The 24,401-nt window shown below is 40.9% G+C and overlaps 1 protein-coding gene across 7 annotated transcripts in view; it reads left to right on the top strand.

Annotated features, from left to right (window-relative positions):
• Positions 1–24,401, top strand: part of PCCA (propionyl-CoA carboxylase subunit alpha) — a 456,523-nt gene that overhangs the window by 15,260 nt on the left and 416,862 nt on the right. For 4 of the 7 annotated variants that reach the window (XR_010130619.1, XM_019039752.4, XM_004054694.5 and 1 more), the window contains exons 2-4: positions 9,140–9,217; positions 18,076–18,123; positions 18,231–18,299. Coding sequence is in view for 6 of the 7 variants with exons in the window: in XM_004054694.5 (XP_004054742.4) it covers positions 9,140–9,217; positions 18,076–18,123; positions 18,231–18,299 (195 nt within the window). In the remaining variant the exon portion in view is untranslated. The remainder of the gene's footprint in view (positions 1–9,139; positions 9,218–18,075; positions 18,124–18,230; positions 18,300–24,401) is intronic. The other 3 variants (XM_055360016.2, XM_055360013.2, XM_055360014.2) reach the window with 1 other exon arrangement.

Here is a 24,401-nt window from a genome sequence, read left to right on the forward strand (position 1 = left end):
CATAGTGATACCACCCCCACCCCTGGCTATCTCTACAAAATAAAATAAAATAAAATAAAAATTAGCTGGGTGTGGTGGCACATGCCTGTGGTTCTAGGTACTTGGGAGGCTGAGGAGGGAGGATTACATGAGCCCAGGAGGTCAAGGCTGCAGTGAGCTGTGATCACACCAATGTACTACAGCCTGGGTGACACAGCAAGACCCTGTCTCAAAAAAAAGTCTGGGCATGATGGCTCATGCCTGTAATCCCAGCACTTTGGGAGGCCGAGGCAGGCAGATCACCTGAGGTCGGGAGTTCAAGACCAGCCTGACCAACAGGGAGAAATCCCGTCTCTACTAAAAATACAAAATTAGCCGGGCATGGTGGCGCATGCCTGTAATCTCAGCTACTTGGGAGGCTGAGGCAGGAGAGTCACTTGAACCCAGGAGGTGGAGGTTGCAGTGAGCCAAGATTGCACCACTGCACTCCAGCCTGGGCAACAAGAGCGAAAATCTGTCTCAAAAAAAAAAAAAAAAAGATTGGTGAAAGAATTTGAAAAGATCTTTGATCTTTAATGAGAATAATTTTAGTAGTATGGTAAAGTGTTATATACAAAAAATACTGCTTTTGACAACACTCTTAAATAGTTGAAGCAAAATTATATTTTTTGAAAGATAAGCATATTGCATAACTTTCAAAAATTAGCTTCTTTATTTTAAATGCCTATTGACATTTTCGTTAGAAAAAAACCCCACAAACTGATGGGATCAACCTAATAAGATCAAAATAAAAGTGAATTTAAAGAATGTTGGAAGATACAGTTTTGTGATTTCATTCACAAAACCTAATACAGCATCCATGTGGCATACTCTCTTTGGTATTCTTTGTTTGTTTTTGAGATAGAGTCTCATGTTGTCCAGGCTGGAGTTCAGTGGTGTGATCTCCGCTCATGGCAACCTCCGCCTCCGGGGTTCAAGTGATTCTCCTGCCTCAGCCTCCTGAGTAGCTGGGATTACAGGCATGTGCCACCATGCCCAGCTAATTTTTATATTTTTAGTAGAGACGGGGTTTCACCATGTCGGCCTGGCTGGTCTCGAACTCTTGACCTCAATTGATCCGCCTGCCTCAGCCTCCCAAAGTGCTGGGATTACAGATGTGAGCCACTGTGCCTGCCCTCTCTTTGGTATTATTTATTCAAGAAACCTTTGGTTTCCTAGAGCTGCTGTGCAAATGACCATGGACCTGGTGGCTTAAAACAACAAATTCATTCTCCCGCAGTACTAAAGGCCCGAAGTCTGAAATCAAGGCATGAGCAGGGCCATGCTTCGCCTGAAGGCTCTAGGGGAGAATCCTTTCTTGCCTCTTTGAGCTTCTGGTGGCTGCATTCATTCCGTGGCTTGTGGCTGCATCACTCCAGTCTCTGCCTCTGTCTTCACATGGCTGCCTTCTCCTCCTCCTTCTTGTGCGTCTTTCCCTCTCATTCTTTTATAAAGACACTTTTCATTGGATTTAGGGCCATGACAAGATCTAGGATGATTTCATCTCGAGATCCTTCACTTTGTTGTATTGGCAAAGACCCTTTATCACAGGTTCCAGGGCGTGGACACATCATTTTAGGGGCTATCGTTCAATTCACCTACACGTAGTATGTGTCAGACACTACTTAGAGCTGGGAATATAATCATGACTGTTTCTGCTCCCATTGTGGTTACATTTGAGTAAGGAGACTGTGCTCGTATAAATAGAAAAGTTCAGAGAGTGAGAAGTGCTCTCGAAGGAAAAAGATAGGTTAATGGGATAGAGAGTGGTAGTGGTGCTGAGTTGGGGATGTTATCTAATGAGACCATGGGGTACATTTCTGAGCATGTGGCGTTTGGACAGGAAACTGAGCCAGCCAGCCATGTGACTATATGGGGGCCTAGCATTGCAGACCAAGGAGTGCCAGGGCAAAAGCTCTGAGGGGAGATTGCATTTGGCATAATTAAGGGATGAATGTGGCTGCTGTGGTTGGAGTGAACTGAATGAGGGGGTGATCTTAGGAGATGAGGGAGGAGGAGTGGGTAGGCGGGACAGAGTCATCAGGGGCTTGTATTTGGAATTTAGTAATGAGAGTCCAGTTGGAGGCATTTAAGCACATTGAATTTATGTTTGGAAAAGACGTTTGTGACTAGTATGTAGCGAATGTCTTAGTAGGGGTGGGAGTAGGATTGGGGACTGGGGTGGGAAGAGTGGAAACAGAGAGACCCATCAGGAAGCTGTTGTAGAAGACCAAGCTAGAGATGATGGTAACATGCGCTAGGGCACTGGAGTTGGTGAGAACTGGTCAGACTTGGAATGTATTTTGGAGCTAGAGCCAGTATCTTGCTGTGGGGTTTGAAGGCAGATACAGACGTACCTCATATCTTGGCTTTATTGGCCCTGCAGATACTGCTTTTTTTTTTGTTGTTTTTACAGATTGAGGGTTTGTGGCAACCCTGCTTTGAGCAACTGTATTGGTGTCATCTTTCCAATAGTACATACTTACTTTGTGTCTCTGTGAAACATTTTGATAATTTTTTCATTATTACTATGTCTGTTATGGTGATCTGTGATCAGTGATCTTCGATATTCTTATTGTAAATATTTTGGGGTGCCGTGAACCACGCCCATATAAGTTGGAGAAACATAATTGATAAATGTGTGTGTTTTGACTTCTCCAAGCAGTTATTCCCCTATGTCTCTCCCTCTCCTCAGGCTTCCCTATTCTCTGAGATACAACAATATTGAAATTAGGCCAATTAATAATCTTCTAAGCGTTCTAGTGAAAGGAAGAGTCACACATTTCTCACTTTGAATCAAAAACTAGAAATCATTAAGCTTAGTGAGGAAGGCCTGTCAAAAGCCAAGACAGACTGAAAGCTGGGCCTCTTGTGCCAAATTGTAAATGCAAAGGAAAAGTTCTGGAAGGAAATTAAAAGTGCTACTCCAGTGAGCACACAACTGATTAAAAAAAGTGAAACAGCTTTATTGCTGATATGGTGAAAGCTTTAGTGGTTTGGATAGAAGATCAAACCAGTCACAACATTTCCTTAAGCCGTAGCCTAATCCAGCACAAGGTCCTCGCTTCAGTTCTGCGAAGGCTGAGAGAGGTGAGGATGCTGCAGAAGAAAACTTGGAAGCAGAGGTTGGTTCATGGGGTTTAATAAAGAAGTGAGGCCGGGCGCAGTGGTTCACACCTGTAATCCCAGTACTTTGGGAGGCCGAGGCGAGCGGATCACAAGGTCAAGAGATTGAGACCGTTCTGGCTAACATGGTGAAGGATCAGATGATTGTTAGCATTTTTGAGCAATAACTGCTTTGAACAATAATGAATTGGACCTGAACCTACAGTATCTGTAAGGTATGTCCAAACAGGGAAAGGAAGGAATTAAGAGTGACTTTTGAAGGGTAGATACACAAGGTCACTATTGTGTGATTTTGTGTTTATATGCAGTCTGCAGAATAGACTGATCCATGAAGACAGAAAGTAGATTAGTGGTTGCCCAGGGCCCGGAGGAGAGGGGATGGGAGTGACTGCGCATAGTTAAGGGTTGTCTTTTTGGGGTGATAAAAAATGTTCTGGAATCAGTAGCCATTATGGTTCCATGCCTTGTGGATATACTAAAAACCACGGAGTTGTATACTTTTTTAAAAGGGTGAATTTTATGGTATGTGAATTACATCTCAATTAAAAAATAAAAGAATGGTCTGGGCGCAGTGGCTCACACCTGTAATCCCAGCACTTTGGGAGGCCGAGGCAGGTGGATCACCTGAGGTCGGGAGTTTGAGACCAGCCTGACCAACATGAAGAAACCCCATCTCTACTAAAAATACAAAATTAGCCGGGCATGGTGGCACATGCCTGTAATCCCAGCTACTCGGGAGGCTGAGACAGGAGAATTGCTTGAACCTGGGAGGCAGAGGTTGCAGTGAGCCAAGATGGCACCACTGCACTCCAGCCTGGCGACAGAGTGAGACTCTGTCTCAAAAAATAAACAAACAAAAATCTTCGAATACTTATGTTAACAAAGTAAAGCGAAGAGGCCAAGGTGGGAGGATCGCTTGAGGCCAGCAGTTCAAGACCAGCCTGGGGAAAATAGTGAGAACCCCCCCGCCGCCCAGTCTCTACAAAAAATAAAAAAATTAGTGGGGCATGGTGACATGCATCCATAGTCCCAGCTATTCAGGAGGCTGAGGTGGGAGGATTGCTTGAATGCAGGAGTTCAAGGCTGCAGTGAGCTATGATCCTATCACTACACTTCAGTCTGGGCAACATAGTGAGATCCTGTCTCAAAAAAAAAAGTACAACGAAGCTAGGTGTGGTGGCAGGGATGTGTAGTCTCAGCTACTTAGGAGGCTGAGGCGGGAAGATCATTTAAGCCTAGGAGTTAGAGGCTGCCATGGGCTATAATTGTGCCTGTGAGTAGTCACTGCAGTCCAGCCTGGGCAAACATAGTAAGACCCCCATCTCTTAAAAAAACAAAAAAAGTAAAATAAGGTGAAATTAATATATTTTACTTAATATATTCAAATATTCAAAGTATTATTTGAATATGTAAATGTAAAAATTCACTAATGAGGTGTTTTACATTTTCTGGGTACTAAGTTTTCAAAATCCAGTGTGTAGTTTACTCTTAGAGCACATCTGAATGTGGCTCGTGGCTGCCATATTGGATGGAACAGCTCTAGGGCACAGATTGTGCTACTAGTCAAGTCCCACCTTGAGGTGCTGGGACTGGCCTTTTGAATGCAGTGTTAGTCAGCCCTTGGCCAGGCAGGGTGGGGGGAGCTCTCAGGCTTGATGGAGAACTATATAGTTGAGGAACATGGTCGAGATGAGGGTGCAGGTGTGAGCCGTTAGTTGTCAACACAGCAGTTAGAGAGGATCTCAGTGGCCACTGACAACATCTGCTACAGCGGGATGGGGAAGAATGGCCTGGCTGAAGAGTCAAGGGTGGGATGATGGAGCTCTAGAGTTGACATGTATAGTTTCCTGGTGCTTGAGCTTAGTACAGAGGCAGAGCCCAGAGAATCTTGAGTCTTGAACATCTCTCTCAAATATTAGGTGTTCAGCTTGGCTTTTGGCAGACACTGAAGATTGGAATGGTCTCTAAGATCCTGAAGACTAAATAGTCTATTTGAAAGAAAAGCTGTGCTTCCAGGAAAAAGCCAGACCTAATAAAGTGTCTTCAGAGAAGGGCATGGGCTCTGTTACAATGCACGATGAAATACCATGTCATAATACATGGATAAGACCTTCACCTGGAATTTTAGAGATGAAGCAAGATGAAGTAAACTAATGTTTACTTTGACCTTGGTGAGATCATTTTATAGCTCCATTAACCCAGTTTTGAGGATAGTTTCTTCTTTGAAGCAGAATGCATTCTGATAATGAATTTATCTCATAATGAGTTATTTAGTATTATTCACCTGAATGCTACTGTGGGTATGTTAACAACAGTAGTTTTGGTTTTGGCAGAAATAGTGTTCAGATTGTTCTTTAAGATATTTGCTAGTGGATTTACCAGTTTTAACTGCCACGTGAGGCCACATCTTGCTTATGAAAGTAGGTGCTATCTAATCTTTTTTTTTTTTTTTTTTGAGATGGAGTCTTGCTCTGTCACCCAGACTGGAGTGCAGTGGCGTGATCTCGGCTCACTACAACCTCTGCCTCCCAGATTCATGCCATTCTCCCGCCTCAGTCTCCCGAGTAGCTGGGACTGCAGGCGCCTGCCACCACACCCGGCTAATTTTTTGTATTTTTAGTAGAGACAGGGTTTCACTGTGTTAGCCAGGATGTTCTCAATCTCCTGACCTGGTGATCCACCTGCCTCGGCCTCTCAAAGTGCTAGGATTACAGGCGTGAGCCACTGTGCCCGGCTGGTGCTATCTAATCTTAAGAAAGGATTTTTTTCCAGCCACTGCAAACAGGATTTGTTTCCCTGTTTGCAGTGGCTGGAAGGCATGCATCCAGTTTGTCTAAAAGCCTATCATTTCCCCCGCTTTTTGTCTAAGTTATTGTGTGCTGATGATAATATATGCAAGACTGTGCTAGCCATGTTAGACATTCTCATTTAATCCTCATAGCAGCATTATGACCTAGATAAGTACTATTATTATCCCCAGTGTACAAATGAAGAAACTTTCTATATATCTAGGGAATGTCAGAGCCAAGATTTGAATCCAGGTCAGGATCTGAGTCTAGACCAGAACTCTTATTGACTATATTATTCTCTAATGGTAATTCCCAAGTGGTTCTGGTATAATTTTAAGAAAGAAGGTGACAGTTACATATTTGGATTTAGTTTTCATGTAAAACCTTTCATTTTTTGGCACTTTACTGTTTATAAAACTCATTTGATCCTTTTAACAACTCCCTAGGAAATCAGGGAGGTGTCATCACCTACATTTTGTAGATGGAAATGGGGGCCCAGAGAAATGATTAGCTCAATGACTCACAGCTGAGAGTTGACCCAAGTCTTGTGACTCTGAGGGTCAATGCCACTTCCTATGTGCCAAGCCATTTGCAGGCATTTCTTTTCTATGTGTGGAAAATACAGGAAATCATTATTCCTGTGGGAGAGAGCCAATGGCAATATGTTATTGGGGAGTCATTTTGCACACCCTGACCTTTCTCATTTTGGCTGTGATTGGCTAGCCTTTATAAACAGAATTGATTAAAGTTCTTTCTCAGAACCTTTGTTGCTAGGAAATACCTTACAAAGAATTTTGGACTGGGCGTGTAGCCAGTTTGTTACATGCTTAACAAAAACAACAAACGTTAAAATTCTGTGTAGAGGTCCAAATTAGCAGACTTTTACAAACGTTTTCCTTCATTTAGAAAATAAACTTTATGTTGTGGCTTTACACAAATGGTCTGAGTGTTGACCTGATTCTTCATTTTTGACCTTCCATGAATGTCTCCCAGGAGGAAACAGGAACAGAGCCTTTATGGGGCTGACTCCAAACCAGTTCAGACTTGTCGTGGGAATGGTTCACATTGGTAGTTGTTCTGTTATAGTTGTGTTTGCTTGTACGAATTCTACTTCTTTTTTTTTTTGTTGAGACAGTGTTTCGCTCTTTTTGCCCAGGCTGGAGTGCAACGGTACAGACTTGGCTCACTGCAACCTCGGCTCACTGCAACTTCCGCCTCCCGGGTTCAAGCGATTCTCCTGCCTCAGCCATCCGAGTAGCTGGGATTACGGGCATGCACCACCACGCCCAGCTAATTTTGTATTTTTAGTAGAGATAGGGTTTCTTGATGTTGGTCAGGCTGGTCTCGAACTCCCAACCTCAAGTGATCTGCCCGCCTCGGCCTCCCAAAGTGTTGGGATTACAGGCATGAGCCACTGTGCCCGGCCCGAGTTCTACTTCTGGTTACTGGGTAACCGGGAGGCATCTATGCTTTTTACAGCTTTAGGCCACATTATTACAAGTTCACATGTGTGCAAGCTCTGTGGAACAACATCATATCTTTGAGTATATATTAGTGTTTATGTGGGAATTGCCACTGTTTTTCTTATCTAGAAATAAAAAATTTCAGAAAGCTCTTGACCAATCTGTGGTTAAATCTTATAACCATTACAGCCTCAGCCTGTGACCTTTGAAAAGTTAAAGTCCTTGGGACTCAACTTTGTCATAAAATTGGGGATAATACTCTTTTAACTCACAGTTATGCTTGAAGGAATATATGAGAGATAGTCTTGATCTTTAATAGGGACACAGTAATAATTTCCTGTTCACAGTTCCTTCTTGTTCTTGGTCTTTTACTTGGTAAAGGTTTTATTTTATAAACTATATCTTTTTGTATCTTTTACCTCCACTTTTATACAGAGATTACATTTTTTAAATTAATTAAATAATTAATTAATTTTTTCTGAGGAGTTTCGCTCTTGTTGCCCAGGCTGGAGTGCAATGGCACGATCTAGGCTCACAGCAACCTCTGCCTCCTGGGTTCAAGCAATTCTACCTCAGCCTCCTGAGTAGCTGGGACTACAGGTGTGTGCCACCGTGCCCCGCTAATTTTTTTGTGTGTGTTTTTAGTAGAGACGGGGTTTCGCCATTTTGGCCAGTCTGGTCGCAAACTCCTGACCTCAGGTGATCCACCTGCCTCGACCTCCCAAAGTGCTAGGATTACAGGCGTGAGCCATGGTGCCCGACTCTTTAAAAAATAGTTGTACAAATTTTTCAGTTCATTTAAAAATGTTGCTATAAAAACATTTTGTTTCTTATTTGAGTCGTTATCATCTTAGAAAGTTCTAAGAGGTGGTACCTGTTGGTTGCCTTTTGCTGATTTTTTTCCTCCATTTTTTTCCATCTAGCTTTAACAGTGACTACTGGGAAGTTCTCTCTCTGTCTCTGTCTGTCTCTCTGTATCTCTCTATCTCTTTTCTTTTTCTCCTTTCTTTTCTTTCTTTTCAGTGGGGTCTTGCTCGGTTGCCCAGGCTGGAGTACAGTGGTATGATCTTGGCTCACTGCCACCTCAAACTCTTGGGCTCAAGTAATACTCCCACCTCTGCCTCCTGAGTAGCTGGGATTCCAGGCTGTACCACCGAGCCTGGCTTAGTCACTTTTCTTAATGTTTTTAAGCATTAAGATACGCTTTCTCCACAAACAGTTCAATGAATGAGAAATATCCTTGATTACTGGTATTGCTTTTTCATGTTTATCAGCCAAACCACTTTTGTACCAGAAAATGTGAAATAAGAAATCATGCTGAAGACATCAGCAAATATAAAAAGAATATTTTATTATGTTCTGGCCACTGTTAAATTTGAAGCTCCTTGAGACCAAGACTCTCGTTTTGTGTTTTTAAAAGTTCTGTGTGGTCTGTGACATTTCTGACCCTGCTCTATCCTTTTGAATGATCAGAAAGGCTTTCTTCAGATTTGTTTGGCCCCTCGACAGTTCTTGTTTTGCTTTTCTGGAGATTGTTTTGATGCTTTTGGTTTCTCTTACATGCCAAGGGGCTGTGTCTGTAGATATGATTTCCCTTTTGTAATTATAATTATGGTATATTGCCTAGAACTACATTTATTGATCAAACACGTTCGCTAGAACCTAACTGGAAGAAATATCCTGGAAAAATGTTCTAAAGCCCATCAAGTATTTGCAATTTATCTTGCTTTCCTTTTTTTGTAGCATGTTCCGTACTATTCAAGACAGTGCTTAATGGTGTCCCGTAATCTTGGTTCAGTGGGATATGATCCTAATGAAAAAGTAAGTATTTAAAAGATACTCTCAACAACTAACTTATCGTGGTTTTACTTTCTCGTCTCCACACTGTGTTCAGTGGACAGATGAGATTTTGTTCAGGCTGTGTGGTCATTGATCACTCTAGCATTGTATGTTTCAATAGGTGCTCAGTCTTTAGGTATTCTGTTTTTCATTGTGGGCCACAGTCTGAATCTTTTTAATTTTGTATTTATATCTTTAGCAAAAATTGAATGCATTTACAATGTGTTTCCTTTGTTTCCAGCAGAATAACTAAGAAAACATTTGTTCTTAAAGACTGGGCATTTGAGAGATTTAATTAAACTATTGAGTTTTTCTTTCATTTACTTAATACTTTTTTTTTTTTTTGAGATGGAGTCACGCTCTGTCACCCAGGCTGGAGTGCAGTGGTGTGACCTAGGCTCACTGCAACCTATGCCTCTGGGGTTCAAACAATTCTCCCACCTCAGCCTCCTGAGTAGCTGGGATTACAGGCGCCCACCACTGCACCTGGCTAACATTTATATTTTTAGTAGAGATGGGGTTTCACTATGTTGGCCAGGATGGTCTCGAACTCCTGACCTCAGGTGATCCACCTGCATCAGCCTCCCAAAGTGCTGGGATTTCAGGTGTGAGCCACCGTGCACCTGGCCTCATTTACTTAATATTTATATTATTTATTTATTTATTTGTGAGACAGAGTCTTGCTCTTTTGCCCAGGCTGGAGTACAGTGGTGTGATTTTAGTTCACTGCAACCTCCGCCTCCCGGCTTCAAGAGATTCTCCTGTCTCAGCCTCCTGAGTAGCTGGGATTACAGGTGCGCCCCACCACGCCCGTCTAATTTTTGTGTTTGTAGTAGAGACAGGGTTTCACCATGTTGGCCAGGCTGGTCTCAAACTCCTGACCTCAGGTAATCCGCCTGCCTCGGGCTCCCAAAGTGCTGGGATTACAGGCGTGAGCCACTGTGCCCGGCCTATATGATTCATTTAGATTGAAGGTAATTTTTTGTATTATAAATTTCAGGACAAGGGGTTTCTAATTAAAATGCTATTACAATAATGTTTGAGCCTTGTAGGGACTAGAAGAAGTGATTGGAAATAAAATATGGTTTCATGCCTTCATGGCAATGAAGGCATCGAAGTGGGCGGGAGTTTTGGTTAAGAAGGGATTGTTCAAGGTGAGTGTCATCAAAATACAACTGACAGGAATGATTATTTGATAGTGACATGTCTGAGGTATCTTCTGAATCATGTGCTGAAGTGCGCAATACTGCTTTCCGGATTCTTTTGAATCTGGAGGCCTGGAGGAAGAAAGAGTCTACACATCTTCAGTTCAGTAGAAATACAATGTGAAACACAGTTGCAGGGTGATATGGTTTGGCTCTGTCCCCATCCAAATCTCCTCTCGACCTGTAATCCCCATGTGTTGAGGGAGGGAGGTGATTGGATCATGGGGGCAGTTTCTTCCATGTTTTTCTCATGATAGTGAGTTGGTTCTCACAGGATCTTAAGATCTTACAAGTGTTTGGAAGTTCCTCCTTTGCACTACTCTCCCCTGCTGCCTTGTGAAGAAGGGGCCTGCTTTCCTTCTGCCATGATTGTAAGTTTCCTGAAGCCTCCCCAGCCATGCGGAACTGGGAGTCAATTAAACCTTTGTTTATAAATTACCTAGTCTTGGGTAGTATCTTCATAGCAATGTAAAAACCAATTAATACACAGGGCAAATGTAATTTTCAATTTTCTTTTTTTTTTTTATTTTTGAGATGGAGTCTTGCTCTGTCACCCAGGCTGTAGTGCATTGGTGTGATCTTGGCTCACTGCAACCTCCACCTCCCAGGTTCAAGCAATTCTCCTGCCTCAGCCTCCCGAGTAGCTGGGATTACAGGTGTACGTCACCAAGCCCGGCTAATTTTTGTATTTTTAGTAGAGACAGGGTTTCACCATGTTGGGCAGGCTGGTCTCGAACTCCTGACCTCAAATGTCTTCCTGCCTCAGCCTCCCAAAGTGTTGGGATTACAGGCATGAGCCACTGTGCTTGGCCAATTTTCAATTTTCTAATAGCCACATTAAAAAAAAGTAAACAGGCGTAATTAATAATATCTCAATATCTAAAATGTTATTTAAGTACATAATCAGTATAAAAAGTATTAACAAGACAGCTTAGATTCTTTTTTTTGGGCCCTAAGTCTTCTAAATCCAGTGTATATTTTATACCTCTGGCATATCTCAGTTTGATTAGCCACATTTGAAGAGCCCAATAACCTCATGTGGCCAGTGGCCACTATATTGGATAGTGCAGGTCTATTGAATTAGTTAGGATAAACTCCCTGTTATGAAAGCTGTAGTTTAATTTAAAATCTTCATCATAGGTGATATGCTTTGGGGTTCATGTATCCATGTGTTGCATTCCAATCTCGAAGTAATCAGCTATCCTAAGTGGCTACACTCTTAAGAGTGATTAACTAACATTTGTTGAAGAGGCCACATTCTAGAGGGGTGGAATACTACAAACGGTTCAGCCATCTTTCTCCTTATAAACACTGGTAGCCTTCCTCATTAGCGTAATAACTGTTAGAAGTGGGCTATCAGCCAGGTGTGATGGCCCACGCCTGTAATCCCAGCACTTTGGGAGTTTGAGGCCGGTGGATTGCTTGAGGTCAGGAACTTGAGACCAGCCTGGCAAAACCCTGTCTCTACCAAAAAAAAAAAAAACAAAAAAACACCCCGCAAAAATTAGCTGGGTGTGGTGGCGTGCGCCTGTAGTTCCAGCCACACAGGAAGCTAAGGTGGGAGGATCACTTGAGCCCAGGAGGTCAGGGCTTCAGTGAGCCATGATTGCACCACTGTACTCCAGACTGCTAGGCTAAAGGGCGAGATCCTGTCTCAAAAAATAAAAATAAAAAAAATAAAAAAAGAAAGAAAAGAAAAAAAGAAATGGGCTGTCATTAGGAAGTTTGTGATATTCGTCAATATATGTTATTGGCTATTGCTTTAGGGAAATTCTGTGCCTTTGTACTGTTAGAATGTAATAATGTAGTTGGCCTTTAATTCTTTACCTTTAAGGATAATACTCGGGCCCGATCCCTAAATGAATAGTTCTGTGTTCAGCCACTTGTCTGGTGGATTCTTGATGGCTTAGTCTGAGAGTATGGTTAGCCAAATCAGAATATTGTTTTTTTTGCCTATGGTGAGCCTTTCTTGCAGTCTTTTGGAGCCTTACAAAGTACAGGAAGTTAAGATTTCACTGAACTTATCAAGCAGGTTTTATGATTCTTTTTATGTCTTAATAAATGTTTGTATGTGTGGACAGAGTTTGGTCTGGTACTTGCTTTCATTATAACCTCATAGTGAAGTTACAGAAATAGCTAACTGACCTCCCACATTGGTGACCACTGGTAATTACTAAAAATAAATAAATGTATGTAACTGTCTGGGTTTAGCACATTTATTTATTTTTTTTTGAGACAGAGTCTCGCTCTGTCACCCAGGCTGGAGTGCAGTGGCATGATCTTGGCTCACTGCAGCCTCCACCTTCCGAGTTCAAGCGATTCTCCTGCCTCAGCCTCCCAAGTAGCTGGGATTACAGGCACACACCACCACATCCGGCTAATTTTTTTTTGTGTTTTTAGTAGAGATGGAGTTTCACCATGTTGGCCAGGCTGGTCTCGAGCTCCTGACCTCAGGTGATCCACCTGCCTCCACCTCCCAAAGTGCTGGCATTGTAGGCATGAGCTACCGTGCCTGGCCCAGGTTTAGCACATTTAAAGAGATAGCAGGGATAAAGGGTGTAGAAGTGGAATCTCCTTGGAATTCACTAAGCATGTTTCGTCATAAATCCTGAAATCAATTCTGCTCCCTGCTATCTTTGCCATCTCCTTTGCTGTGCCCTTGCCCAAGGTGGCTGTGGAGAAACTGTGTTTCCCTCAGTGAGTGATGAATATTCTTTGGCACCTATTCGTAGTACAGGTACATGTTCAGACTAAGTTCGTCGCTTCACCCTTCACTTGAGGGCTGCACTTAATCAGACCTTTCTCCTTCCCGGATTCCTGCTGTCCTTGTAACCGTTCATTAAATACTGACCTGGTTTGTTTATACCTACTGTCCCAAGTGCAAGTAGACTTGGTCTTTGGTGTAATACATATTTGTTAAATAAATTGATTCTCGTTTGAATCTGTTATTAACTCATTTCTTATTCCACATTTTATCAGTGACTTACATCATGTGCAGATTATCCAGGTGAAATTTAATCGTTACTGAAAACGTTATTTTTTTTAACTTGAGTTTTAACAAGCTAACTTGTTGTCTTACGTATGTTCATGAGAATAAGGAAGATTTAACTTATGGTAGCTTGCTTGGATCAAGACCATTAAGTTTCAGTTGGCCTTAAGTTAGTGTGAGCCAGTACAGTACTATGCTGTTCCTTTCACAGTAATGTGAGCTGGCTGGGCTCAGTGGCTTACGCCTACAGTCCCTGCGCTCTGGGAGGCCGAGACACGGGATTCCTTGAGACCAAGAGTTCCGTATCAACCTGGGTAACAGAGCAAAACCCCGTCTCTTAAGAAAAAAAAAAAGTGATCTTAGGTGTTGTTAATAACATAGTGTTTAGAGCTTGCATTGTTATACTCTGATCACATTATATCATGATATTTCTGACATGAATACCTGGATGTGACCTCTCTGACTTTACCACTAGTGAACTTTGTAAGTGATTTAAGGCAAGTGATTTGGCCTCATCAAGCCTTAGTTTTCTTGTTGGTAAAACGGAGATATTATCAGAACTGACTTCGTGGGATTATTATGCTAGATACTGTTGTCATAGCCATTACCTGATAGATGAGATAATGCACAGAAGGGATTCATCCCAGTGCCTGCTGTATACAAAACGTGTCCTAAATGTCGGCTGCTTAATGTCCTTAACTGAATTTTGCACATTTGGAAAGCAAGACTCAAAACCCATGGATAGTGAGTAGCTGGGTGTAAACTCATGCCTGTCCTTTTCCAGAGCTGGTGGACTTACCCATTGTGCTGTATCCTTTCTCAGAAGAGTTGGGCAAGTGACCCAGTGTCCAGAGTTCTGCCGTCATTCCAACAAGTACCCAGTGCAGGGCCAGCTCAGTCCTCTTGGTCTCTGAATGGAGTGTGGTGCTAGCTATGGAGTTAGAGCCTGGGAGAGAGCATCTAAACCTAGGGAAGGGAAAGGAAGAGGGAGGGGTAGAGAGAGAATGGGTTAAGAGAAAAATAACAACAACAAAAAAGATCCTTAGGAAATCTTTTACTTCAGATGACATTATTAGTACAGTTATAGAGCAGCTACTGCCAAAGTTCTTCATTATCTCTTCTGGTACCTGAAATCTCATCTATCTTCAAGGATCCAGGATCCTAATTTATAGTTGTTTTTTCCTGAGTGTCTTCAGCTTGCCTTATGAGTGACTCTCCACATATAGGATCAAGTCCCAGTTCCTTGAATGGCATATGAGTCCTTCCATCATCTGGACTTTTTTTTATCCTAGCTTTATTTGCTACAACTCTCCTAAGCATACCATGCGCTTCAGTCATATTGAGAATTCCTTGTAGTTGCTTAGTGCTACCCTCTTCTTCCAGTGTCACGGCCTTTACACATGCTGTTCATGTGCTCCCTTCTCTGTGTGTAGCATCCTGCACAAAGCCTTATTAGAGCATTTAACACAATTTGTTGTGGTTGTGCCATATTTTACTTTGAAGTTGCCAAATGCACTTGATATTTACCTGTAATTGTTGATGCAGAGGGGCAGTTTTAAGGTTGGGTTTAATTGATTTGTATGCATATTCTTTGATAGGCATAGCCTACCTGGAAGAATATATAGGAGACCAGTAACAGTGGTTGCCTTTTGGGCAGGGACTTGGGTGTCTCTTCAGTGTATCCCCTTTTGTACTTTAAAAATTCTGAATTGTATGCATCTATGATTTATTTAAAAGAAAATTTTATGTATGGAAGATTAATTGATATGATTAGTTTTATTGGGTTTTATGCGCTAATTGGTAATACATTAATAGCCCTTAACAGAGAAGATGTGTCAGGTGCAGGTATTTGTTTTGTTATAGCTTTTCCCCATTTAGACAGATAGGGGCACACTCCTAAATTCATAACAGTCTGACATGTAGCCCAAAGGGGTGAAGAACAGTAGCCATAGCTAATGCTGAATGAGTATATATTACATGCTAGACGTTATTCTGAACACTTTAAGAGTGTTAATTCAAATCATTCTCACAACCTCTTGTGGCAGGTGCTGTTTTTACCCTTATTTTACATACCAGGAAATGAGAGGCAAGAAGGGTGACTTGTTCATAGCAGGACACACAGGAGGAGAACATAGAATGTTGGGAGTTCAGCCTGGGTGGCTTGGCTGCAGACTGACTCGTAATGACCATTCTGCTGCTTGAACAGAAATTAGAATGGGGATTCTTGCTTAATTCTTCCAGTGTTATCATGATTTGTTGTATTCGCTGTAACAATTGCTTAATATATAATTTCTAGGAGTGGTGTTTGTGGTGATTATCAGATGTGGTCTGTTTCACAGTTAATATTAACATCACATTTTAAAACCCATTTAAGGAAGTGTAAACATTGTGTTCTCAGGATATGCTTACTGCTTAAGAGGGGTTTACCATGACCATTTAAATACAGAAAAGTAGATGATTATGCATTCTCAGACCTGAGGTGTGAGTGGCTTCGAGTTTTATCACATTAGAAGTTTACCTATTTTTAAGGCAGGGGCTTGGCTCGGGTTGGAGGAGTTAAGACATATATGATGTAAAGGTTAAACCAAGACCTAGCAAGCTTTTTTCACTTCTGAGATTCTGGACTTTTTCCTGTATGTTAAAATACTGCTGTAGGCCGGGTGTGGTGGCTCAGGCTTGTAATCCAGCACTTTGGGAGGCCGAGGCAGGCGGATCACCTGAAGTCAGGAGTTCGAGGCCGGCCTGACCAACATGGGGAAACCCCATCTCTACTAAAAATACAAAGAAATTAGCCGGGCTTGGTGGTGCGCACCTGTAATCCCAGCTATTAGGAGGCTGAGGCAGGAGAATATGTTGAACCTGGGAGACGGAGGTTACAGTGAGCTGAGATCGTACCACTGCACTTCAGCCTGGGCGACAGAGTGAGACTCCATCTCAAAAAACAAACAAACAAACAAACTGCTCTAGGTTATATAAGAGTACTTTTTAAAAGATCATTTATAACTCTAACTCTTCTTTTAGAAATATAACTGACACATTTTTTCTGTAGTTCCGTTGAACTTAAAAATAATTCACAAATACAGAAATTACCGTGTGCTAATGTGTATTACATCCAAATTACTTGGAATGGTGTGTTTTAAAAAACGATTAGCTTATACAATTTTAGAGTAGGAAGAAAACCTTACTAAATAGCTTTCCATTTGAGTGCTACCAGTTTATGTGGAAATCAAGGCCTACAGAGATTGATTTGCTTAAAGTTAAATAGGTCATTAGTGGCAAAGCTGGACTTGGGTTTAGGTCTCTAGATAAACACAGGATACACAACTTCTGTACTGTTTGGTCTCAGCTGCTTCAAAATTTGGTGGTTATTCAAACTTAACATTGTATTCAAATGGTGTAATCTGCTTAGTCTGGGCATTTTTGGATATATGCACAATTAGGTACCTATTCTGAGTTACTGAAAATATGCCCTGTCCCAACAGAGATGGCAGATAAATTATACTTACTTAGTATCAGACTTCCCTTTGAAAACAACTCATGACACTTAGAATTTCCCAGAATTTAGAAAATAAATTGTCAAGTAATTTTGGCCAAAGTGTTTTTTTTGTTTATTTATTTATTTATTTTTTGAGATGGAGTCTTGCTCTGTCACCCAGGCTGGAGTGCAGTGGCACGATTTTAGCTCACTGCAACCTCCGCCTCCCAGGTTCAAGTGATTCCTGCCTCAGCCTCCCAAGTAGCTGGGATTACTTGGGATTACCAGCATTTGGGATTACAGGCATGCACCACCACGCCGGCTAATTTTTGTATTTAAATTATTTATTTATTTATTTAGAGACGGAGACTCGCTTTGTCACCAGACAGGAGTGCAGTGGCGTGATCTCAGCTCACTGCAGTCTCCGCCTTCCGGGTTCAAGCCATTCTCCTGCCTCAGCCTCCCGAGTAGCTGAGATTAGAGGCGCGTACCACTAGACCCAGCTCCTTTTTTTTTTTTTTTTTTTTTTTTTTTGTATTTTTAGTAGAGACAGGGTTTCACCATATTGGTCAGGATGGTCTCGATCTCCTGACCTTGTGATCCAGCCACCTTGGCCTCCCAAAGTGCTGGGATTACAGGCGTGAGCCACCGTGCCCAGCCTTTTTGTATTTTTAGTAGAGATGGGATTTTACCGTGTTGGTCAGGCTGGTCTCGAGCTCCTGACCTCGTGATCCACCTGCCTTGGCCTCCCAAAGTGCTGGGATTACAGGCGTGAGCCACTGCACCCGGGCTTGACCAAAGTCTTTTAGTGTCTGAAATATCATTTGAAGATTTTCTTTTGGCTACAGAATATGTAAATACCCCCATTGTGAATACATTAACCTACAGTGCTTTAACAAAGTAATTATAGAACCCGATCATATCAGATGAATTTTGTAGTTCCCTGGTTGTAAACGATTATACTATTTAATAACCTATTTTAATATTACCCTAAGTATTTATAGTACATTTAATATTACTCTAAGTAATATAGTATTTAATGTTACTCTAGGAAGTAATGTTTATTAGGATTATATTCAGTGTTGATGTTGGAAAAACTTGGTGTTTTTTGGTCTTAAACCATCGGTTTAAAAGTAACAATTTCTAATGAATGTGTTTTTTCTCTCTTCAGACTTTTGATAAAATTCTTATTGCTAATAGAGGAGAAATTGCATGTCGGGTGAGTAGAATTTTCGTCTTATTTTCCATTTTACTCTGAAAGTATTTATTATTAAACCCCTTTAAGTGTGAATCACTATTAATAGACATTAATATATTTTAAAATAGGTTATTAGAACTTGCAAGAAGATGGGCATTAAGACAGTTGCCATCCACAGTGATGTTGATGCTAGTTCTGTAAGTATGTTTTTGCTTTGTTTAAATCAGGACTTAATTTTGGGTCAAGCAGAAAAAGTGAGACATACAGGCTTTTTTTCTTGGCCTGCACAAGATACATTCAAGTTTAAAAACTGTTTACTTGTTCACTGTTGTGTTAAGCAAAATGGCAGTATCACAGTATCTTCTATATGTGCCGTAAGTATTTTCTTTTCATAGCTTTAAAAACTTAGACAGAAGAATTGCCAGGCTGATTGCTGGTCACCAAGTAGACTTAAGCAAAGCATGAGAAAGTTTGAGTCAAAGATCAATGAAATGTTTACACAATGCTCCCTTATGAGAGCACTTTCCCCCAGCATAACTTCAGTATCACTAAGGGAATGCTACAATTGTTTAACCTTTCCTAAATGCTTCAACGTGTTCAGCTGAAAGTTTGACAAAAATGAAAGATAGGCTAATGCTAATTGGATACGAACAAAAGAAGGTTTAGCATAAAGCAGATATACTTTTATTTGGTACTTTTAACACAGCAGGTCTTTTTTTTTTTTTTTTGGGACAGAGTCTTGCTTTGTTGTCCAGGCTGGAGTGCAGTGGTGTGATCTCACCTCACTACAACCTCTGCCTCCTGGGTTCAAGCGATTCTCCCGCCTCAGCCTCCTGAGTAGCTGGGATTACAAGCACCTGCCATCATGCCTGGCTGATTTTTGTATTTTTGTAGAGACGGGGTTTCACCATGTTGGCCAGGCTGGTGTTGAACTCCTGACCTTAGGTGATCTGCCTGCCCCGGCCTCCCAAAGTGCTGGGATTACAGGCTTGAGCCACCACACCCGGCCCACAGCAGGGATTTTTTTAGTAGTAATGTTATGAATGAGTAGAAAAAAATCCCATGGGGAAAGAATGTAAATTATTAAATCTTTATGGCATGAAATATAAGTAGTTGAATACTAGTGCAAGCATTGTTTCTCATTGTCTCATACTACTTTTGATAATGGGACCCTTTGGTAGGGTCCATCAGTTAATGACAGGGATATGTTCTGAGAAATGCATCGTTAGGTGAGTTCAATATTGTGTGACCATCACAGAATGTACTTACACAAACCTTGATGATACAGCCTAGTACACACCTGTATGGTATGGCCTATTCCTCCTGTGCTACAAACCTGTACAGCACGTGACTGTACTAAATACTGTAGGCAATTGGAACACAATGGTAAGTATTTGTGTATATAAGTGTATCTAAACACAGAAAAGGTACAGTAAAAATATAGTATAAAAGATAAAAAATGGTACACTTGTATAGGGCACTTACTGTGAAAGGAGCTTGCAGGACTGGAAGCTGGTCTGGGTGAGTCAGGGAGTGATCGAAGGCCTAGGACATTACCGTCACTACTATAGACTTCATAAACACTGTATACTTAGGCTACACAACATTTATAGAAAAATAGTTTTCTTTCTTCAATAATAAATTAACCTTAGCATACCATAACTTTTTAAAATTATAAACTTTTAAATTTTGTCTTTACTCTTTGACTCTTTCTTTTTTTTTTTTTTGAGACAGAGTCTTGCTCTGTTGGCCAAGCTAGAGTGCAGTGGCGCAGTCTTGGCTCACTGCAACCTCTGTCTCCTGGGTTCAAGCCATTCTCCTGCCTCATCCTCTCCAGTAGCTGGGATTACAGGCATGTGTCACCACGCTTGGCTAATTTTTGTATTTTTAGTAGAGACGGGGTTTCACCATGTTGGCCAGGCTGGTCTTGAACTCCTGACCTCAGGTAATCCACCTGCTTCGGCCTCCCAACGGGCTGGGATTACAAGCGTGAGCCACCACGCCCGGGTTTACTCTTTGACTCTTTCATAATAAAACAGCATAAAATGCAAACACTGTATAACTGTACAAAAATGTTTTCTTTATATCCTTATTTTATAAGCTTTTTTCTGTTTTTAAAGTTTTTTATTTTTCATTTGTTTTTGACTTTTTGAACTTTTTTGGTAAAAACGAAGACTCAAATGCACACATTAGCCTAGACCTGCAGAGGATCAGGCTCATCAAGACATCAGTAGGCATGGGATCACATCAAGTTAGAAAGCTTCTACGCAGCCAAGGAAACAACAAAATGAAGAGACAACCCACAGAATGGGAGAAAATATTTGCAAACTACCCATCTGATGAGGGATTAGTAACCAGAATGTATAAGGAGCTCAAACAACTCTATAGGAAAAAAATCTAGTAATTTGATTAAAAAATGGGCAAAATAGCCAGGTGTGGTGGTTCACGCCTGTAATCCCAGCACTTTGGGAGGCCAAGCAGGCAGATCACTTGAGGTCATGAGTTTGAGACCTAGAATAAATAAATGCATGTTTAACCAGCCTGGCCAAGATGGTGAAACCCTGTCTCTACTAAAAATACAAAAATAGCCGCGTGTGGTGGCACACATCTGTAGTCCCAGCTACTTGGAGACTGGGGCAAGAAGCTTGAACCTGGGAGGTGGAGGTTGCTGTGAGCCAAGATCGTGCCACTGCACTCTAGCGTGGGCGACCAAGTGAGACTATGTCCAAAGGAAAATAAAAAGGGGCAAAAGATCTGAATAGTCATTTCTCAGAAGAAGACATACAAATCACAAACAGGTATATGTAAAGGTGCTTGACATTATTGATCATTACGGAAATGCAGATCAAAAGTACAATGAGATAAAATCTTACCCCGGTTAAAACGGCTTTTATCCAAAAGACATAACGAGTACTGTCGAGGATGTAGAGAAAGAACCCTCATATGCTGTTGGTGGGAATGTAAATTAATACAACCACTATAAAGAACAGTATGGAGGTTTCTCAAAAAACTAAAACTATCATATGATCCGGCTGCTAGATGTACATCTGCTTCTAGGTGTACACCTAGCACCAGGGAAATCAGTATATGGAGGAGATATCTGCACTCCCATGTTTATTGTAGCATTTTTCACAATAGCCAAGATTTGGAGGCAACTTAAGTGTCCATCAACAGATGAATGGATAAAGAAAATGTACATATGTACGGGACCATTTAGCCGTAGAAAAGAATGAGATCTTGTCATTTGCAATAGCATGGATGGAACTGGTGGAGGACATGTTAAGAGCAATAAGCCAGGCACAGAAAGACAAGTTTTGCATGTACTCACTCATTTGTGGGAGCTAAAAATGAAAACAACTGGACTCATAGAGAGAGAGAGTAGAAGGATGGTTACCAGAGGCTTGGCAGGGTGTATGGAGTGGAGGGGTGGGGATGATTAATGGGTACAAGAATATAGTTAGATGGAATAAATAAGATCTTGTATTTGATAGCACAACAGGGTGACTACAGTCTGCAGTAATTTGTGGTACATTTTAGAATAATTTAGGGAATAGAATTGGGATGCTTGTAACACAAATAAATGAATGATTTAGATGATGGCTACCCCATTTATCCTGATGTGATTATTATACATTGTATGCTTGTATCAAAATATTTCATGTACTCCATAAACATATACACCTCCTGTATACCCACAAAAATAAAAAAAGACATCACTAGGCAAATAGCAATTTTTCAGCTCCATTATTGGAGCTGAAATGCAGATGCAGTACATTACTGACCAAGATGTCATATGGCGCATGATTGTATTCTGATCTACAGGTAGACTTTTCAGACTTCGCAAAAGTGGTTTCAAAAGAATTGTTGTTAGGTTTTTCTCATTTGTACCTTCCCTGAAGCAGATGTGGTAGTTTTACATTTTAGAGACTTTTCACCACTTCTGGCTGAAAGCAGTGGGGAATATACCAGAGATTATGATACATAATTTATAATAAAATTTACCAGACCCCACAATGGAAGCAACTGCACACTCAGTCAAAACTTTCTCTTACTATGACCTACTTTAAGTCAATTTCTAGAAAGATACTATAAGTAAAAGCAGGATAATGATGGTGGGAATGTCAAAAGTTTCATTTAAACCTCAACAGTAGGGTCAAATCTGCTATGTGGTTTCTGTTTCAGTCTCAAAGAGGCTGAAAAGGTGAATTCCTGTAACAGCATTTTTTGCATCCTCAGCACATGATCACAGAGGTTACTATCATAGCTAATCAGCTTTATAATATCAGTAATATGAAAAAGCCATGCTATTCAGATGTATTAATTTTTGCATGTTTGTTTTCAAGAGGTGAGCATTTTAAATGTAACTTGGAGTAAAAAACTTTATAGGCTTTGTATGTTAATTTCACATGTGGAAATGTAAATACTATTCCAGTAGGAAAATACTGCAACAATTGATTGCGAAAGCTATTCATTAGTTGTTTATAATAATAAACAACTAATTTTTAAGGTAATTATGCAAGGAAAAAGATGAATGGATACTGCACATATCAACTGATAAGTCACACAAGGAAGGAAGGCCAGCTAACTTGCAAACAATTAATATTTGATAGAAAAATGTTGGCTTTTAGAGATGATTATGCAGTTTACCTCTGTTGGTCCCTTCCCTCCAGCATGTTCTTCAAAATTGTCTTCAGTATTCTTGGTCCTTTCGCTCTTCCATGTGAATTTTAGGATGAGCTGGCCCAATTACCCACCTTCCCCAATTTTTAGCTACCATGAACAAGATTTTTATAAGTATAACTTTTGCATGTCTTTTTGTGAACATAATTTTGATTTTTTTTGGGTAAATATCTAGGAGTGGAGTAGCTGGGTCTTAGGGTAGATAAGGAGTTGGCAACCTTTTTTTGTTTGAAAGTAAATACATTTTTGTCTGGATAGCAAATATATTTTAGATTTTGCAGGCCCCTGTGGTTGCTGTTACATATGCTTCTTTTTGTTTTGTTTTGTTTTAACAACACTTTAAAAATGTGAAAACTATTGTTAGCTTGAGAGCTGTGCAAAAACAGCCCTTGGATCAGATTTGGCCAGTGGGTAGACAGTATTTTGCTGATGCCTAGAATAAATACATGCATGTTTAAATTTATAAGAAGCTGCTAAACAGTTCTCCTTCATGGTTGTATCATATTTTACTCCCTCCAGAAATGTCTAGGTCAGGGTGCTTTTGTGTCCTTGCCAACACCTGGTGTTTTCAGTCCATTTGATTTTGTGTTTTATTTTTAAGTGGTTGTGAAGCAGTATGTCATTGTGTTTTTAATTTTAGATTTTCCTGATGAATACTGATGTTGCGTACTTTTTTGTGTTATTGGTCATTCATATATATTTTTTTCTGAAGCTTTTCTTCAAACATAATGAAAAAAATTAGAAAAGTAGTACCAGTATATTGGTATCAGTTTACTGTTATATATGAGTATAACGGTATCTGTATACCCTTCACCTAGATTCACCAATTGTTAACATTTTGGCTTGTTTGCTTTATATCTGTATCCATATGTACATTGTGTGTGTGCATTTTTTTTTTTTTGGCTAAACAATTTGAAAATAAGTTACAGGACATGGATGAAGCTGGAAATCATTCTCAGCAAACTGTCACAGGGACAGAAAACAAAACACTGCATGTTCTCACTCATAGGTGGGAATTGAACAATGAAGACACTTGGACACAGGGCAGGGAACATCACACACTGTGGCCTGTCGTGGGGTGGGGGTATGGGGGAGGGATAGCATTAGGGGAAATACCTAATGTAAATGACGAGTTGATGGGTGCAGCAAAACAACATGAGACATGTATACCTATGTAACAAACCTGCACGTTGTGCACGTGTACCCTAGAACTTAAAGTATATATAAAAAAAAAAGCAGCATTAAAAAGAATCCCCTGGACAGGAAAAAGAAAAGAAAAGAGGCCGGGCGCGGTGGCTCACGCTTGTAATCCCAGCACTTTGGGAGGCTGAGGCGGGCAGATCATGAGGGCAGGAGATTGAGACCATCCTGGCTAACACGGTGAAACCCTGTCTCTACTAAAAATACAAAAAATTAGCCAGGCGTGGTGGCGGGCGCCTGTGGTCCCAGCTACTTGGGAGGCTGAGGCAGGAGAATGGTGTGAACCCAGGAGGCGGAGCTTGCAGTGAGCTGAGATCGTGTCACTGCAGTCCAGCCTGAGCGACAGAGCAAGACTCCATCTCAAAAAAAAAGAAAAAAAAAAAAAAAAGAAAGTAAGTTACAGACATTGTGGCATTTTA

The sequence above is a fragment of the Gorilla gorilla genome, chromosome 14, assembly GCF_029281585.2.
Source record: "Gorilla gorilla gorilla isolate KB3781 chromosome 14, NHGRI_mGorGor1-v2.1_pri, whole genome shotgun sequence".
Taxonomy (NCBI): Eukaryota; Metazoa; Chordata; class Mammalia; order Primates; family Hominidae; genus Gorilla; species Gorilla gorilla.